General features: G+C 32.5%; 1 protein-coding gene across 3 annotated transcripts in view; it reads right to left on the reverse strand.

Moving 5' to 3' along the window:
• Positions 1-833: 833 nt before the first annotated feature.
• LOC129989732 (elongation factor-like GTPase 1) overlaps positions 834-19,638 on the reverse strand; it is a 171,395-nt gene continuing 152,590 nt past the window's right edge. For 2 of the 3 annotated variants that reach the window (XM_056098098.1, XM_056098097.1), the window contains exon 23: positions 835-1,411. In XM_056098098.1, coding sequence (XP_055954073.1) covers positions 1,223-1,411 — 189 coding nt within the window. In that variant the 3' untranslated portion in view covers positions 835-1,222. Of the gene's footprint in view, positions 1,412-19,638 lie in introns of all 3 variants that reach the window. The other variant, XM_056098099.1, reaches the window with a different exon arrangement.

Below are 19,638 nucleotides of genomic sequence, written 5' to 3' on the forward strand. Positions count from 1 at the left end.
CCTTCTATTTTGTGCTTTAGTGCAGATCATCACTTAATGCAATTAAAAGATTCTGACTGGGAAAGAAAGATAATTTTAAATAATGGCAAGTTGCTGCAATTGACTCAGCAACTTATATGATCATACTGCTATATGACTATCTATGCCAATTAACTGCACACTTTCTTGGGTTATGTTATCACTTTCATGGTGTTTTCTGTGGAGTCTTAAGGTCAGATTTTCAAATAGATGACTAACACTATCTGAGATATTTCATACAGGAAACTATTTAATATTCAAGTTTAATACAAATTGAACCATTCTTGGAATGCTTTTGACAGATGTTTAACACAAAAGAATGGCGCCTTATTAATTATGTAGAAACTATATATCAAATAGTTTCTAGTTCTAAGAATAAAAATTTCATTAAATGTTTTTAATGGTAAGCATTTTTTTGATATGTTTTGACTTTCTTAAGTTTAAAATCCAATAAGAAGTTCACAATAAACATTAACTATTAAAATGATATATCTATGATGCTCAAAAATTTCTTTGTTAAAGAAATCAGGAACGTCAAATCAGGCATAAGATATTTAATTGAAATTAAACACAATCTCTATTCCCATCTGGTTACCACAGGCAGCTATTTTCTAAATAGATATTTTTTAAAAAAAGGGTGGGGGGAATTCAAAAATGTCTCTGAAAGAAGTTAAATGTTAATCTCTTTTTCTAAGAAATTAATAGACTGCAAATTTCAGTCAATGAAGATTTCAAGTAGTTAATAATAATAAACTTCAAACAGTTTGAAGACACATGCAACTAGGTTTCACAATACCTTTATTTTATAGCCCTAAGCAATTTGAGTCCAATTTATATGTAGATCACTATCGTATAGACCAAGCAAATGTTCTCCTAGTCTTTCTTTTATTGCAAACAAGAATTTCTAACAATGAAAATGGTTGCTTCAAAAATATTGTATATATTATTAGAATTAATATAATATATTCATTTTCATAAAATTTGAAGCACAGTAACAAAACTATTAGTTTTATTTCTTTAAAAACTTTATGAAATACATATTTAGATTTTCAATCACAACCTTTTCTAATCTTTACAATACCCACCAGATGGCAGCACGACATGATTTGATCAAGCTAAAAGAAATTTTAAAAGAAGTTTAATTACAAAACAATACAGTCAGTAAGTATACATGCTGCCAACAGTAAAATTTATTTGTAGAAGCTTATTTTTTCCTCATTAGAGTTCTTTGCTTTTCTGCGTGCTCCACGATCTTCTCGTCCACGGCAAGTCCTTTTCTTCTGCGGACATTGTTCATATACTTTCGAGCTCGATTTTCGACATCTGCCTTTTCACCGAAATGCGCGTATTCTTCCTCGGTGCGCGGAGACCAGAAAGGATCAACGTCCACAACCTGTGACGGAAAAATCTAGTTACTTACTTAGCAAAGCAGACATATAATAACGGAGAGTAGAAAAAGTGACCGTATTGTTGGTGTAAACAGAGACGATGTTGGTACTTTGTAACCCTAGGCAGTGCCCATTATTAGGCCTTAATTTCATATGCAGGCTGGATGAATTTTTTGAAAAACATTTTTAAATAATTATATTTTTTTTAATTTTTGCATTAAAAAATGGGCTATTATCTATTGTAAAAATAAAAATAAAAAGATTTAAAGCAAAAATCCTTTTGTTTAGAGGTTTATCAAATGATTTACTTAAAATTTTACAGATAGTTTAAGAAATAAATTATATAGTCCCAGAATTAAAAAATAAGCCACATTTTTAGGCACTCTCTAAATATGATAAATAACGCGAAATTTTCAATTTTTTTTCTCATTGTGAAGCAATTAAAACAATTATTAAATATTGGATATAATTTATGATGGATAACTTATTCTGCAGGAAATGCAAAACAAATTATTACATGAAATTTGAGAAAAAAATATGCATCATAATTTAATTTAGGAGGTCTTTCGTAAGAAAATTCTACCAAGGATAAGAATGTGAGAAAATAGCATTAAAACGTATATAAAAATCAATATAACTTTCCCAAAAATGGAATTAGAAACAAAATTTGAAAGGCTTTATAAAGAAAACTGATCAAACATTAAAACTTTTCATTGAATTTTTCAACGTAGTCACCATTCTTAATTTAGTTTCACATACATTTGTAATGCATTAAGGATTTATTTTAGCTTACTAATTGATTTCAGTAAATTAGTGAATGCATATGTTTTTATGGTTTATTACTCGTATCTGCACGTCATGTATCTTCGTACATAGTAGTGAATTTCGCTCTAAGCCGCGGTGGCCTGGTGGTAAGGTCACGGCTTCGGAACCGGAGGGTTTCAGGTTCGAGACCCGATTCCACTGAAGAACCGTCGTGTAAGCGGGTCGGGTCTGGTGCAAATTAAATCTGTCGGAGCCAAACGTCCCCCCTCTCGTGTGGTGCAGAAGTTTGGAGAGGGGAGTGCAGCTCAGGTGTCGTCCTCGTCATCTGACTGCGGTTCAAAAGTACGAGGTCCGTCCCAAAATAGTCCTAGTGTTGCTTAAAAAATGGGATGTTAATATAACTAAACTAAAACCGCTAATTGTGGCAGGGGGGGGGTCGATTACAAAATCTTAGTAGCCCAATTGCCAAATAAATAAATATAAAAAAATTATTAATTCTGTGTTATAAAGAATTACAAAATCTTAGTAGCCCAATTGCCAAATAAATAAATATAAAAAAATTATTAATTCTGTGTTATAAAGAATTATGATAATATTAAAACTTCCTCAAATATAATTGGTCAGGTTCCTACCTGTTTGTTTAACATGTGCTTAGTCACACAGTATTTATAAATACCAAGTATCTGTTTAAATATAATTGTACATAAACATGAATGCCTTGGGTCACGAGTGAAAGAATAAATCAATTTCCATAAAATTAAGTAATTAAACAAATCATTCCGATTAAGTTGAAATGTGAAACTAAATTGGCCAGTTTATAAAAGAAGCACCTCACAAGCCCACTGCCAAAGGAGGCGAAATGTCTAAATCCCCCACTGCTTGTACACGATATTAATTAATCAGACGCTTAACATTATCAATATTTAAAAAAAAGTAACGAAACAATTAGGAAGCTGTCTATTTATGTTTTGACAATATGTTAATACTTTTCTAATATTTTATAACTTATTGAATTTGCATTTTTCATAAATTTGTTTATTTGATAACTTGACTATTAGCGCTTTGTTAATCGACTTGCCTAGAGTCTCACTTAGCTCAGTGGCTAATCCTCTTTGTTAGAAATCCGCCAATGGGTATAGACAGCGATGCACGCAATGTTATTAATAAAACACTATACTCTCACAATCTAATTCACAGTTGATTAAACTATTGGAGTTTGATATATTTTTAAAAAATTGAATATGCTATATAAAATATGGAAATTAAAATATTTTCAATGAATTTTTTTAATGAGATTTTTATGCTGAAAGAAAATCTTCCAGTTTTCTTATAACATAAAAATAGATTTTTTTTAAAAAATAAACAGTATAGTCTTTTATGCAAAACAGCATGAAATAATATGAATAATATTTTATTTAGCTAGAAGTTATATATAGGTCCATTCAATGACGGCTCGTCAGCTCAGAAACAAACAGTATTGTAAGAAAAAAATATTTCTATAAATATAAATGGAATATAATTTTGTGGTGAAATGAAGATCATTATGATCCGTGCAGTGGAAGCAACAGGACGTATGTTTTCGGAAACATTTCTTGAATAATCACATTTCATACAAAACACGAAAGACAAGACAAGACATTAACGCGCGCACCTTAACAGAAGAGCATCTCATTATTTACAATCGCAATGCACTATGGGATGCATTCTTACTCGGGCATCGCCATCTCTTATCCAAAAGAAAAGATAGAGTAATTTTAAATAAGCAACTTTATATCCAAGTTCAAAATCCAAAATTTTAAACTAACTTTCTGAATTGTATTCTAGAAAATAATTTTTTTTTTCGAAGACTAATTAATATTCAATAAGAGAAAAATAGAATTTCTGCCGGGGCATCGTAGAAGTCAAACCGAACAATAGCGTACGAGCAAAAGGAAGTAAAAAGCAAATCGAAAGAGCCTTGAATGTGAAGGGGGGGGGGAAGGGAAAAAAAGAAAAGATCATCCGTTAGCTGAACTCTAAATCAGAGCATCAGAAATATCAACCTTATTTTTGCTAGATCAAAAGAGAGAAAATAGCCTTCTAATGTATTCCTCAGCTAAACGAATTTTGCTGCTTTCCAGCCTCCATCTGATGTCTCTTCTGTTTCCCAATCATTCATTTTCTCTCTCATTTTGTTTATTAATATCATTTTGTTTTTGTCAAACATCGAACTCTAAGCGTGGAAGGATATACAATTTAGTTTAAAAGAAACAACAACGGAAATACAAATAAAAAAAAACAATTTTAAGGGATGCTGCAGTTCTAATAGATGACCCGCCAATGGATTCATTATTTCAGAAGTAATCATGCATCCAAGTTTGTGTATTGCAAGGTAATTTACTTCACAAACTTAATTTTGTATTTAAATGATGATTGTGATTTTATTGTGATTCATACTGAGCATGCAAATTTTAAAGATATTAAAAGAAATCTAGTTTAGTATATTTAAAAGGATATAAAACTAAATATTAATTGGAAACGCAATATGATTCATACCAATAATGCAAATTTTCTAGATATTAAAAACATCTAGTTTAAAAAAAACAATATATTAAATATTATTTGGAGACATCTAGTATAATTTGTACTGCACATGCGAGTTTTCTAGATATCAAAAGACATTTAGTTTTAAAACAGTATTCTAAACTCAGGAAACGCAATATGATTCATAATGAGCATGCGAATTTTCTAAATATTAAAAACATCTAGTTTTAAAACAATATACTAAATATTATTTGGAGCCAGTATTAATTCGTATTGAGCACGAAAGTTTTCTATATATCAAAAGACATCTAGTTTTAAAACAATATGCTAAATTTAATATTAGTGAAAACAGTACGATTCATAATGAGCATGCGAATTTTCTAAATATTAAAAACATCTAGTTTTAAAACAATATACTAAATATTATTTGGAGACCCAGTATTAATTCGTATTGAGCACGAAAGTTTTCTATATATCAAAAGACATCTAGTTTTAAAACAATATGCTAAATTTAATATTAGTGAAAACAGTACGATTCATAATGAGCATGCGAATTTTCTAAATATTAAAAACATCTAGTTTTAAAACAATATACTAAATATTATTTGGAGACCCAGTATTAATTCGTATTGAGCACGAAAGTTTTCTATATATCAAAAGACATCTAGTTTTAAAACAATATGCTAAATTTAATATTAGTGAAAACAGTACGATTCATAATGAGCATGCGAATTTTCTAAATATTAAAAACATCTAGTTTTAAAACAATATACTAAATATTATTTGGAGACCCAGTATTAATTCGTATTGAGCACGAAAGTTTTCTATATATCAAAAGACATCTAGTTTTAAAACAATATGCTAAATTTAATATTAGTGAAAACAGTACGATTCATAATGAGCATGCGAATTTTCTAAATATTAAAAACATCTAGTTTTAAAACAATATACTAAATATTATTTGGAGACCCAGTATTAATTCGTATTGAGCACGAAAGTTTTCTATATATCAAAAGACATCTAGTTTTAAAACAATATGCTAAATTTAATATTAGTGAAAACAGTACGATTCATAATGAGCATGCGAATTTTCTAAATATTAAAAACATCTAGTTTTAAAACAATATACTAAATATTATTTGGAGACCCAGTATTAATTCGTATTGAGCACGAAAGTTTTCTATATATCAAAAGACATCTAGTTTTAAAACAATATGCTAAATTTAATATTAGTGAAAACAGTACGATTCATAATGAGCATGCGAATTTTCTAAATATTAAAAACATCTAGTTTTAAAACAATATACTAAATATTATTTGGAGACTCAGTATTAATTCGTATTGAGCACGAAAGTTTTCTATATATCAAAAGACATCTAGTTTTAAAACAATATGCTAAATTTAATATTAGTAAAAACAGTATGATTCATAATGAGCATGCGAATTTTCTAAATATCGAAAAGACATCTAGTTTTAAAACAATATACTAAACTCAATATTAATTGGAGACGTAGTATAAGGTCTCTTGATATACGCACTTTGTTGACTGGGGACTTCAGCAGATTCTTTCTTATCCATTACTGGAAAAAATTGCCGCCAACAAAAATTTTCAGTTTCAAATAAATCCTCCAAGCATTATTAAGTTAGGATAAATCTTAGGATTTACAATATTGATTTTTCTTTATAAAACTTTTATAGTCTCGAATTTCTTTAAATCTAAGTTTGATAAAGTATGAAACAACATTTCGCTATACTAAACCTGCGGTTTCATTTTTGCTTTTGTTGTTACAATGACAATAATAATAATAATAAAAGTCGAGTTTCAAGGGTTTTTTTTTTTTTTTCGTACATTAAACCGTACAACCAGATTAACTCATGGGAAGGAGAAGGGGGGGGGGAATCCGGGCAGTTAGGAAAGTGCTTCGGAGAAGGAAAGGTATGTACAATCGAAGGGGGGGGGGAAAGCCATGGAACTTTATTCCGCTGTCGGTCATCGTAAATGGAAACTGAAAACATTTCATAGGTAAGCTTACTAAAGTCCTACATATTTAAAATTGTACAAACTTAAACTGGAAAAGTATCCCGAGTACTGATTTTGGTCAATATACTATAATGTACATCGGGAAATATTTAACATTTTCTGTTAAGGGGTCGCTTCCATATTTAAATACTCTAAACATAGGTAACAATATTTTTTATTTTATTTTTGTGACACTCTAAAGGCATAATTAAAATTTTAATTTACATATTACAACCGACTGCTACTTGAAGAATGATTAAATATTATTGTGAAAAATTCTGGTGTAAGTTTTACAGTATTCCGCAAGAAAATATTCAGAGCATTGAAATTTTGTTTGAATCGCCATTACGCCAAATGGACTGTTTTGTTGTATAAGCGAAAGAAATAATATTAAATAAATCTTTTTTTAAAAAAAAAGAAATATTGATTTTAATGTTAAAATTAATATTTCTTTCAAACATTCATTTTTATTTCACTTGCTTTTCATTTTTACATTACTTTATCAGTATATACTACTCGAAATAGGATTGCTTGCATAAATTTGCATGAAATCCTACAATACTCCCCCCTCCCCCCCCATGAGCATATAAACCAGCAGAAGTAGTTTCCCCAAACTTTCTCGCATACTCTCCAATTAAAATGTTATCTCAAAAATCGCCTTCCATGGAATTGGCATACAACTGTTACGAAATGCTAAAATGTTTGACATGAATTTAGCATTTTTACTGGATCTATCCTGTCAACCTTGGCGAGTTTTTTGGCAATTAAACCCTGGCACCCAGGGTTTCATTGAAATCGAATATGTGTTTTATATACTTTTTATTTATCTAGTTCGTTTCTTTTAGTAGCTACTGTGTTAAATTATATTCGAATATATAGATTTGCTCTGAGCGGAGTTTACTCAAAACTTTATAGAAATCTACAAATAAGACATAAACATAGACAATAATCAATGAGCATAAGCACATAAACAGTAACCAAACAGTAATAAACACATAAACAGTAACCAATCAATCAATCACAAACAGTTCTTTTCTGATAATTAAATATGAACTTCGTTATGCAGGAATTATAAACAGAAATAATTTGATCAGCATGTTCGTAAAATTGAATCGAAAATTAAATTAAATAGCTATTTAAAAATGTTTAAACTCTAGTTTCGAAAATTTTTCGAATATTAAGAATTTTTTTTAAAAAATAGAGACGTATGCAAAATGTTACATATAACAAACATATTTTAGATCAATAACCATCTTATTTTTTGAGACTATAAAATTTTCTACCTTATCAGATGTCAAAAAAGCCATCCAACTTTACTTTGGGATCGTTCGTTCGTTAGTCAACCATAAAAACAGTGTCATTTAAGAAAAATTAACGTACTCTTGAAGATTTTCGAATTAAAAATTTCATAAAGGGTCATTTATATACAAAATAAGAACGAATTTCAAAATATTTAAGATTAAAATATGCAACACCCATTTTTCTCATCAAATATCAAAACTATACTATATCAAAAGTTATATTCAGAAAACAAATTTTCAGAATATAACTTTTGATGAGGTTATATAATCAAAGCTTAATCGCTAGCCATCGTTAAACTTAATTTTAGCAAATTAAATTTCTGACGTATTTATGTGATGTAGATACACAAAGATAACATATATTTAATCCACATTGATAACACTATTAGTTTGTGTTTAACTGTACACAAATTACAAATAATGTACACGCTTACAGGAAATATTATATCGGCGCTATATTCGAAATACAAAATAAATATTAAAATAGTTTAAATTTTCTATAAATTTAAAACAACTAATAAAACCAGTCCCCACCAAAATTCAGTGACCCGATTTCGGCAAATTTTGCTTTATATGAAAATTTAAGGCCTATAGTTAAAGTCATTAACGGTCACGTACTGTTTCCGCTCTAAATTCGAGAGAAATCTCGAAAACACTTTTCCACTGTGTATTCTCTACGAGGTAAAACCTAGACAGAATCCCCCAGCCACAACCATTGTACCGATTTCGAAATTTTTTATTTTACATGAATACTCATGATCCTTAGCATATGTCATCAAGGTCTCTTGCGCTCCAGTTTCCAGAAACATTACCAAGTAAAAATCTCAGAACCCTAGCATCAGAAACTGGAGCTATCTCGCTGATTAATTTCGCTATTTAGAAAACTTAACTAACCGATCAGAAAGCTACGTTTATAATTCAACTGTAATTTTAAATAAAGCTTTTTTTTTGTTGTGATAAAACATAGTTTATCAAAGATAGCTAACATTAATTTAATGCTATTAATAACATGAACGAATAGCTGGTCACTGAAGGCGGCTAGTGATGTAATCTTTACTTAATTAGCAGATATAAAGCAAAAAGATATGTTCTCTCATTTATATGACGACAAAATATAATAGTAAAAAAGATGCATAAAAGTTGTAATAGTGCAATATATGAAAAGGAAAAGCGATCGCGAAACATGATTCTAAATAATTAACAGATTAAATAAATAATAAATAGAACTTTAACTTAAGAAGTTAATCTACTTATTTTAGTCATTTAAAAGATTTTTACATGAAAACTTATGGCCACACAGACGAAAGAAGGTCTAATGCATACTATTTATACGAAGAATAGAGAAAGTTTAGTAATCGTTAAAAAATTCGAATTCGAGATTTCGAAGAAACTCTCAAGTTTTAGACCTCCTTGAATTGGAAAAACACATTTTTGGAAAATGTCTGTCTGTCTGTCTGTGACACAGGTTACTCAAAAATGACTTGAGCTAAATGGATGAAATTAGGTGTACGGTCTTCAGATTAAATTTGTAGATTTCTATGAAATTTTGGTGCAAAATCTATTCTGAGGAAGTCCGCCTGTTTGAATATAATTTAATAAGATAACAACAAAACGTAGAGAGTCAGATAGATAAAATTCGGTACACAGATTTAACATCTATAGTGAAAACATGTATCAAATTTTGAGCCTAATACAACTTTGGGTTGACTGGTCTGTACTTTCAGAAACATCTAAACGTGATAATTCGAAAACGCAATGACTTAAATACATCAAATTTGGTATGAGAATTTGTGACTACAAGTGCAGTTTTGTGTCAATTTTTTTGTTTCAATCGATTGAGAAAAACGTGTCTAAAACACAAATTCCAATTTCGAATGCTATTAACCGCATACCAAGGATTATTTGTCAAAAAAATTCGCCAAGCATGACACGATAGATTCAGTAAGAATGCTAAATTCACGCCAAAAGTTAAAATTCCGTTAACTATTGTACGACAGTGCCATGTAAGGCGTTCTCTGGCATGGCAAGTTTATTAAAGTTTTGGGAGATCACCCCCGCTTGTTTACAATGATTATAGAAAAATACAAGTATAAAGGATACAAATAACTAACTCAATATGTCATTAAAGACACGTTCCATTTTTTTTATTTAAATAAATAAATAAAACACACACAAAGTAAAATACTGCACACACATGTGAATAATCATGGGGTACGCAATTTAAGGATGCAATCTTCGAAGAATTTTCGCAACAATACAGAACAACACTTCGCTACGAAAGAAAACAAAGTTAAAGAGCTACGTTCAAACCTGCAACTGAAAACAATTGTCCTTTCATTTTTTTTTTATTTTTGTCTTCAGTTCTTTTTGATCGACCTTTTCACCCTGAAATTCTTTTGCTATTCCACAAGTGACTCATTATGGTTACGGCGAAGGGGGGGGGGGGATGTGAAGGAGGAGGTTATATTTCGGAGAACAAGTATATTACTCTCCTTCGCATACAAGTTAGGAAATGATTACCCATGACACCTCCTACAGCCAAATTTAGACGGGTCGAATACTACACAAGGATTTCTCTGTTATATTTAAGCCTCACAACGGGTACAGTATCTTTAACATATTGTTACATGAGAATGACAGTACTTTGCTGCATTGTTTTTCTCTTATGTTTCAGTGGGAAAAAGAAGGAATGAATGTGTCTGCAATGTTTTTGTAGAAAAATACTGCTAAAAAAACACGTTATCCTGGATGAGGATTGGAGATGATTAGTTCAGGAAGTATTGATCTTTACATTCTCATATACGTAATATAAAATATTGTAATCGTCAAAAAATTCGAATTCGAGATTTTAACAAATCTCCACATTTTAGATCCCCCTGAGTTCGAAAAACACATTTTTGGAAAATGTCCGTATGTTTGTTTGTGATAAAGACAATTCGGAATTGTTTTCAGCTAGACGCATGAAATTTGGCATACGGTCTGAACATCAATTTTGTAGATCTACATAGAATTTTGAGCAAAATCTATTCAGAGGAAGCTATCCGGCTGTTTGAATGAAAGTTAACACTATTACTATAAAATGAAAAGGGTCGATGGATAAGATTCGGTACACATACTTAACATCTATACTGTAGATATGGGGCCGGAAAAGCCTGGTTGGTAGGGTATTAGATTCGCGTCCCTTGAGTTGCGAGTTCGAACCCCGCCGGCTGAAGACCCCTCGTGTGTGTGGTGGCTGGCGCACGTGTAAATCTGTCGTGGTCACAAAGTCCTCCATGTCGAGAGTAATACCACTGGGTTTACTGGATCAGGGGTGGTCGTTCTCTGATTCAGGTCTAAGTTACGATCTATGGATGAGTGAATGAAATGTATGAATGAAGTCCGCCCCGTAAAAAGGGTTGTGACGTGTGTGTAGCTACGTCGTACTCTTGGCCCTAGATGGCGCTATTGAAAAACAAGAGACGCACCCTTGGCTTAAAATCACTGATTTCTAAAGTCAGTGGGCTTGTCTATGACAAGTGCCATTAGAAACAACAACAACAACTGTAGATATTTATCACATTTTAAACCAAATCTAATAAGGGATTGATTGACTATCTGTTGGTCTGTGCTTTCAGAAACATACAAATACGATAACTCGAAGTCGCAATGACTTAAATATATCAAATTCGGTATGGGATTTTGTGACTACATATGTACTTTTGTGCCAAAATTTTGTTTTAATTGGCTGGGAAAAATGCATCTAAAACACAAATTCGGTTATTAACCGCATGCCAAGAACAGATCTCCAAATAATTCGCCAAGGATCACAAGATAGATTCAGTTGAAATGCTGAATTCACGCCAAAGATTAATATTTCATATTATTGTACGCCAATGCTATGCAAGGCGTTTTCGGAATAATATCCTCATTAGAAAGTAGTTAGTGTAGCCTTTCAACAAATTTTTATTTCAATCGATTGGAAAAAAAAAAAAAAACCATCTAACATACAGATTCGATTTTTGAATGTTATTAACCGCATGCCAGGGGTTAATCACCAAATAACTCGCCAAAGATGAGATGATGGATTCTGTATAAGTACTAAATTCAGGCAAAAGGTTAATATTTCATCAGCATTGTATGCCAATGCCGTGCAAGCCGTTCTTTGGTATAGCACCTCTGTTAGAGAGATAGCGTCAAAGTCTTGAAAAGACCACTTTCGTTGGTTAATTTCAGCTATTTATCTTTAGGAAGAAATTATGGCTATCTGCTCTTCGTTAGTTTCGCTGCTATAAATATTTTTTAAAAGTTTCTCAAAAAATTAAAAGCACTCAATAACCCGATTAAAAAAAAATATATAATCAATATTTATTATTATTGCGTACCGAATTTTTCACAAATTTGTTTTATAAAAAAGCAATAATAACGCACAAGCTGCTATATAATTAATATTGAAATAGAAAAAAAAAAAGATTGCCCATGTTCTCCCCCTCCCCCAACTGTTATTATAATCTATAAGCATTAAAAATATAACATATAATATTAGGGTGTTCCAAAAGTTTCCTTCTCATTGCGCTATGAATGGCTTTATCTGGCTCTGCTTCTGCAAACATGCAGGCTTATCTATTAGCAGTCTATGTCATCGGTTTCAGTGTTAGCGTCGGTTTTCAACTGTCGCAAAGCCAGGACTACACCCCGAAAAAGTTCTTTTGTCCAATGGTGGAATTGGAAAGACATAACTTTCTGCTAGCTTTTTCCACAAGGTGAAACAATACATTCTACGAAATACTGTCATCAATTGGATCAAGTGGAAGCTGCCAAAGTAAAAAATAATTGGCCAGAATTAATGAACCGACGTGGCGTTGTTTTCATCATGGCAACGCGAGGCTACATATTGCATTAGTCGTAAGAGAGAAGCTCTTACAGCCTGATTGGGATATTTTACCACATCCTGTATACTCACCAAATCTCGCTCCATCTGATTATTACTTCTTTCTGTCCTCAAAAAATTATCTTCGCGATAAGCACTTTGTATCCATCAGCGAAATAAAAGTGCACCTCGAGGATTATTTCTTATCCAAAACGCAGCAATTTTAGAAAGAAGGCATAATGAGGCTTCCTCTGAGATGGAAGAAGGTAATAGAGCAAAAGAGTTCTTATATAACAAAATAAAAAATATCTTAAACAGTAAATATTGTGTATCCATTTCATATTAGAAATAGGAAAGAAACTTTCGGGACACCTTAATACATACACAGGATTAAATTCGATGGTCTTTTTGCCAAATGCTTTAAATATACTTTACAAATTACAAATTATTGGGTAAAAGAATCCATTTACATTTATTAAAAAGAAAAAAAAAATTCCTGTAGTTTAGTTAAAAACGAGATAGCACTTCAATGGGTTCGCTGCGAATTAAAAAAAAAAATATATAAAAGTAGAAACCAAATTTTTTCTCGAGTTTCATGGAAATGGTTCTAACTCCAAGGCCGGCCATCTATCACCTGAGGGGGGACGGAGAATGCGATGGAATGCGGCATTCGCGTGGGTGTAGCACACGACCTATCGAGGAGTGGCAGGGCACGTGCCACGCGACAAGGATGTGGAAGGAGCGTGGCGCGCTTGACCCTTCCGACCTAGTGGGTAGGGCCCTCCCTCACATATATTCGAGGGTCGACTGTTATCGACTGCTGCCTCGTGCCCGGGGAGAGGTGCAGCAACGAAATCGGCCCAAACGATCTGATTAAGAAACGAGATAATACGCATTTTATTCCCAGAAGTTGACAGCGAGGAAGGCAAGACTGGAGCTGCAAAAACAGATGACTGCTCGGTTGCAGCATGGCTAATTTAGTGCCCGGGGCATTTGTGCAATCGTAGGTGGAGGTTGAAAACCTCGGTGAGATGGATCCGAGTTTCCGTTTGAGAAATAAGAAATTGTGCAGGGTAAATGTTCATTACAATACAGCGCTAATATGGTCCAATCGAAATAAGTTCTTGCAAATGATTTATTGTATAAATTATGCAACGAAATTACATTATTCATATCAGATGGTTGACCAGGTCAGTGTCAAGATTTTGGCAGTTTGTATCAGTGGCAAATTTCCTTGGAGACGAAATGAAAACCCTTTAAACTAGCAGGAGTGGTTTCTCCAAAGATTTCTTTCATACACCCCAATAAAGATGTTATCCCAGTGAACGCTTTACATGGCAAATGGCATGCAATAGTTACGAAATATTAAATTTTGGCGTGAATTTAGCATTTTTACTTATCGTGGAGACAAAATGAAAACCATTTAAACTAGCAGGAGTGGTTTCTCCAAAGATTTCTTTCATACACTCCAATAAAGATGTTATCCCAGTGAACGCTTTACATGGCAAATGGCATGCAATAGTTACGAAATATTAAATTTTGGCGTGAATTTAGCATTTTTACTTATCGTGGAGACAAAATGAAAACCATTTAAACTAGCAGGAGTGGTTTCTCCAAAGATTTCTTTCATACACCCCAATAAAGATGTTATCCCAGTGAACGCTTTACATGGCAAATGGCATGCAATAGTTACGAAATATTAAATTTTGGCGTGAATTTAGCATTTTTACTTATCGTGGAGACAAAATGAAAACCATTTAAACTAGCAGGAGTGGTTTCTCCAAAGATTTCTTTCATACACCCCAATAAAGATGTTATCCCAGTGAACGCTTTACATGGCAAATGGCATGCAATAGTTACGAAATATTAAATTTTGGCGTGAATTTAGCATTTTTACTTATCGTGGAGACAAAATGAAAACCATTTAAACTAGCAGGAGTGGTTTCTCCAAAGATTTCTTTCATACACCCCAATAAAGATGTTATCCCAGTGAACGCTTTACATGGCAAATGGCATGCAATAGTTACGAAATATTAAATTTTGGCGTGAATTTAGCATTTTTACTTATCGTGGAGACAAAATGAAAACCATTTAAACTAGCAGGAGTGGTTTCTCCAAAGATTTCTTTCATACACCCCAATAAAGATGTTATCCCAGTGAACGCTTTACATGGCAAATGGCATGCAATAGTTACGAAATATTAAATTTTGGCGTGAATTTAGCATTTTTACTTATCGTGGAGACAAAATGAAAACAATTTAAACTAGCAGGAGTGGTTTCTCCAAAGATTTCTTTCATACACCCCAATAAAGATGTTATCCCAGTGAACGCTTTACATGGCAAATGGCATGCAATAGTTACGAAATATTAAATTTTGGCGTGAATTTAGCATTTTTACTTATCGTGGAGACAAAATGAAAACCATTTAAACTAGCAGGAGTGGTTTCTCCAAAGATTTCTTTCATACACCCCAATAAAGATGTTATCCCAGTGAACGCTTTACATGGCAAATGGCATGCAATAGTTACGAAATATTAAATTTTGGCGTGAATTTAGCATTTTTACTTATCGTGGAGACAAAATGAAAACCATTTAAACTAGCAGGAGTGGTTTCTCCAAAGATTTCTTTCATACACTCCAATAAAGATGTTATCCCAGTGAACGCTTTACATGGCAAATGGCATGCAATAGTTACGAAATATTAAATTTTGGCGTGAATTTAGCATTTTTACTTATCGTGGAGACAAAATGAAAACCATTTAAACTAGCAGGAGTGGTTTCTCCAAAGATTTCTTTCATACACCCCAATAAAGATGTTATCCCAGTGAACGCTTTACATGGCAAATGGCATGCAATAGTTACGAAATATTAAATTTTGGCGTGAATTTAGCATTTTTACTTATCGTGGAGACAAAATGAAAACCATTTAAACTAGCAGGAGTGGTTTCTCCAAAGATTTCTTTCATACACCCCCAATAAAGATGTTATCCCAGTGAACGCTTTACATGGCAAATGGCATGCAATAGTTACGAAATATTAAATTTTGGCGTGAATTTAGCATTTTTACTTATCGTGGAGACAAAATGAAAACCATTTAAACTAGCAGGAGTGGTTTCTCCAAAGATTTCTTTCATACACCCCAATAAAGATGTTATCCCAGTGAACGCTTTACATGGCAAATGGCATGCAATAGTTACGAAATATTAAATTTTGGCGTGAATTTAGCATTTTTACTTATCGTGGAGACAAAATGAAAACCATTTAAACTAGCAGGAGTGGTTTCTCCAAAGATTTCTTTCATACACCCCAATAAAGATGTTATCCCAGTGAACGCTTTACATGGCAAATGGCATGCAATAGTTACGAAATATTAAATTTTGGCGTGAATTTAGCATTTTTACTTATCGTGGAGACAAAATGAAAACCATTTAAACTAGCAGGAGTGGTTTCTCCAAAGATTTCTTTCATACACTCCAATAAAGATGTTATCCCAGTGAACGCTTTACATGGCAAATGGCATGCAATAGTTACGAAATATTAAATTTTGGCGTGAATTTAGCATTTTTACTTATCGTGGAGACAAAATGAAAACCATTTAAACTAGCAGGAGTGGTTTCTCCAAAGATTTCTTTCATACACCCCAATAAAGATGTTATCCCAGTGAACGCTTTACATGGCAAATGGCATGCAATAGTTACGAAATATTAAATTTTGGCGTGAATTTAGCATTTTTACTTATCGTGGAGACAAAATGAAAACCATTTAAACTAGCAGGAGTGGTTTCTCCAAAGATTTCTTTCATACACTCCAATAAAGATGTTATCCCAGTGAACGCTTTACATGGCAAATGGCATGCAATAGTTACGAAATATTAAATTTTGGCGTGAATTTAGCACTTTTCCTGAACTTATCGTGTGATCCTTGGCCAGTGTTTCGACGATTAATCTTGGTATGCGGTTAATAGTATCTGAAAACCGAGACGTGTTTGTCCGAACCGATTTAAACAAAAATTTGACACAAAACTATAACCGAAACCCCATACCGATTTTAATATATTTAAGTCACTGCATTTTTGAGTTATCACGTTTACATGTTTCTGAAAGTACAGACCGACAGACAGTCAATCCTTTCTTGGATTTCGCTCAGAATCTATACGAAAAATGTTAAATCTGTGCAACGAATCTTATCTATCTAGCTCTCTTCGTTTTGCAGTTATTGTTTTATCCGAACAGCCAGTCAGACGGACTTTCTCTGTACAGATTTTATTCAAAATTTGATAGAAATCGAAACTATTAGACCAACAGACCAAACCATAGACCAAATTTTAGTTGTCCAGCTCAAAGCGTTTTTAAATTACTTTGTCACAGGAAGACAGACGGACATTTTTCGAAATTTTGTTTTTGAACTCAGGAAGGTCTAAAACGCGTCAAACTCTCGAATTCGAATTTTTTGAAAATTGCAATACTCTCTTCATATTTAGTATACCAGAAAGTAAAAAGGGTCTCCCCCACTTGGTTGAAGATGAAGTCGTTGAGTTTTTAAATGCTTCTTATTTTTTCAATGTATGGATACATTCCAATTTTTTGATTTTGTCATCATTTCTTTGTCCAGATCATTTGAAATCAGAACTGCAAACCAAACAAGCAAGCAGAAAAGGTGAAAAAAGAGCATGCGAAACAATTTCGATCTTATATAGTTTTAAAAGGAATTTGCCAATTTTTCTATCAGGTCGAGGGCAAATGAACATGAAAACTATAAAACGTAAAGACATGGATACGTAAACGTTTGCGCACAGTTTTAGCGTAATGAGAGTGCATTCATAATCAGTCTGAACGAAATCCGTCTCGGGACTGATTATCTGTCTGCTTTTGTTACTTAAGGCACTTAGACTAGACTGCTGACGAAGCCGGCCATTTTTAAACGAGTTTTGTGCAATAGCTTCTGAGGGTAAAGGCTCCTGAGTACCCGAGGGCAGAAATCTAGTTCATATGAATATGACACTCACATACTCGCTTGCAAAACCCCTTTTTACAGCGGGGTGGGGGCTCTTTACACACCTCGCAGATAGAACACAGGTAAAGAACAACAATACCCGAACCAGGACTCGAACCCGGGACACCCAGGGAAGATGCGCTCCCCTAGGCCAGGATGCCGGCATTATCTGTCTGTACATTCACATTATTTTAAACGCGATAACTGAAAACCGCAATGAACTTACGTTATGTGAAAAAAGTAGAGTGACACTCATATTTTTTATTACACTTTGTGTTTTGATCCTACTGATCTAAAATTTTCTTACGTAGTTCGACTATTTTTTTCCCTTTTATTTTAAACTAGCCGCCTTTGGCGACCAGCCGGTTCACCAATCTTCATGCTCGTTAAAATTTTAATAATTAAATATTTTATGTAACTCATATTTTAAGAGCTTCTTCATCAAAATATTTTAAAGCTTCAAATTTTGATAGTCATACAATTTATTCATAATACTATAAAGGCCTTCAGCCATAACGTAATATGTATCTCTCTAATTTTCTGTTAGCTCCCGTAGAATTTATGCTTTAAATCAACGTGGAAATGGTTGAATTGCAATTAATATAAGAAATTTTTTACAGAAACGAAGCATTTTTTTAAAAAATATGAGTACTGAAACCAGAGTCGCTGAGTATTTAAACCTTATGGGCACTAAAGAATATGTTTCTTAAAATATATTTTGTTGAAAGAATATCTTTCAACAACATTTTCTCCGATAAACATTGTTAATTCAACAGATCGATTAATTAACAATGTTTAGTTTTAAATGTATCAAACACTAAGAAAATAAACAGAATCGTTTGAAATAATCGGCTGAAAATATGTTAAGTTTATCCTTGTTAGCGTGGGGAAAAAAAAAAAAAAAAACTGAAGTCTTACTCATTTGGTGGTGGGGAAATGAAAAGATTTTTTTGGCGGGAAAGTTAGTTTTTAATTAATAATTAAAATTATAGTAAAAAATTCAAAAAAAGGGACCCCAGGTGTACATTCAACACCTCCAATGTATGCATGTGCCAAATTTGGTAGCTGCAGGTCGTAAGATCTGGCCTATAGAGTGCCAACACACACACACGCACACACACTGAGCTTTATATAAGTATAGATGAGTCAATTTTATCAGCAGCTAATAAAAATTAAGAAAAAAAACGTCTTTGATGATTTCTGGTGTGTGAAAAAAGTAGAAGGATACATGTTAAAATAATTGTTTTGGAAGATATTGTAAGCCTTAAAACTGGCTGTTTCTATTTTATTAAAAACCGCCGTTTTCATCTTTTTTAGATTAATTAGAAAAGTATCTTTAAGGCCAAATTGTTGCCTACAAAAGTGATGGCAAAGTGTGAGAGGGAATGCAGACCAGCTATATATCAGTCCAAATACTGTTAAGAACTTCACAAACAATCATAGTAGTGGTCAGCGAAAAGAAGGCGGGGAGATCTAAAAAATTAATGCAACGCAATTAAAGAAAAACCATTCGAAAACTTTAAAAACTTGATGAAATTATTGCCGAAACTCAAAATAACGCAGGCATCACACAGGTTTCAAGAAAAATTGTCTGCAACTATTTAAAAAATTCTACATAAGTTCGCACTTAAAAAAAGGAAACCCGAACCTTAATGTACTGAAAGGTACATTGAAGAATTGTAGTGATTTAAAAACCCCATGTTCTGAAATTCAGAAGTAACTGCCATTATATTTTCTGGTGAGAATAATTAAAATCAAAGGGCTACCAATACTATTGGCACT

The sequence above is a fragment of the Argiope bruennichi genome, chromosome 2 (assembly GCF_947563725.1).
Source record: "Argiope bruennichi chromosome 2, qqArgBrue1.1, whole genome shotgun sequence".
Lineage (NCBI taxonomy): Eukaryota > Metazoa > Arthropoda > Arachnida > Araneae > Araneidae > Argiope > Argiope bruennichi.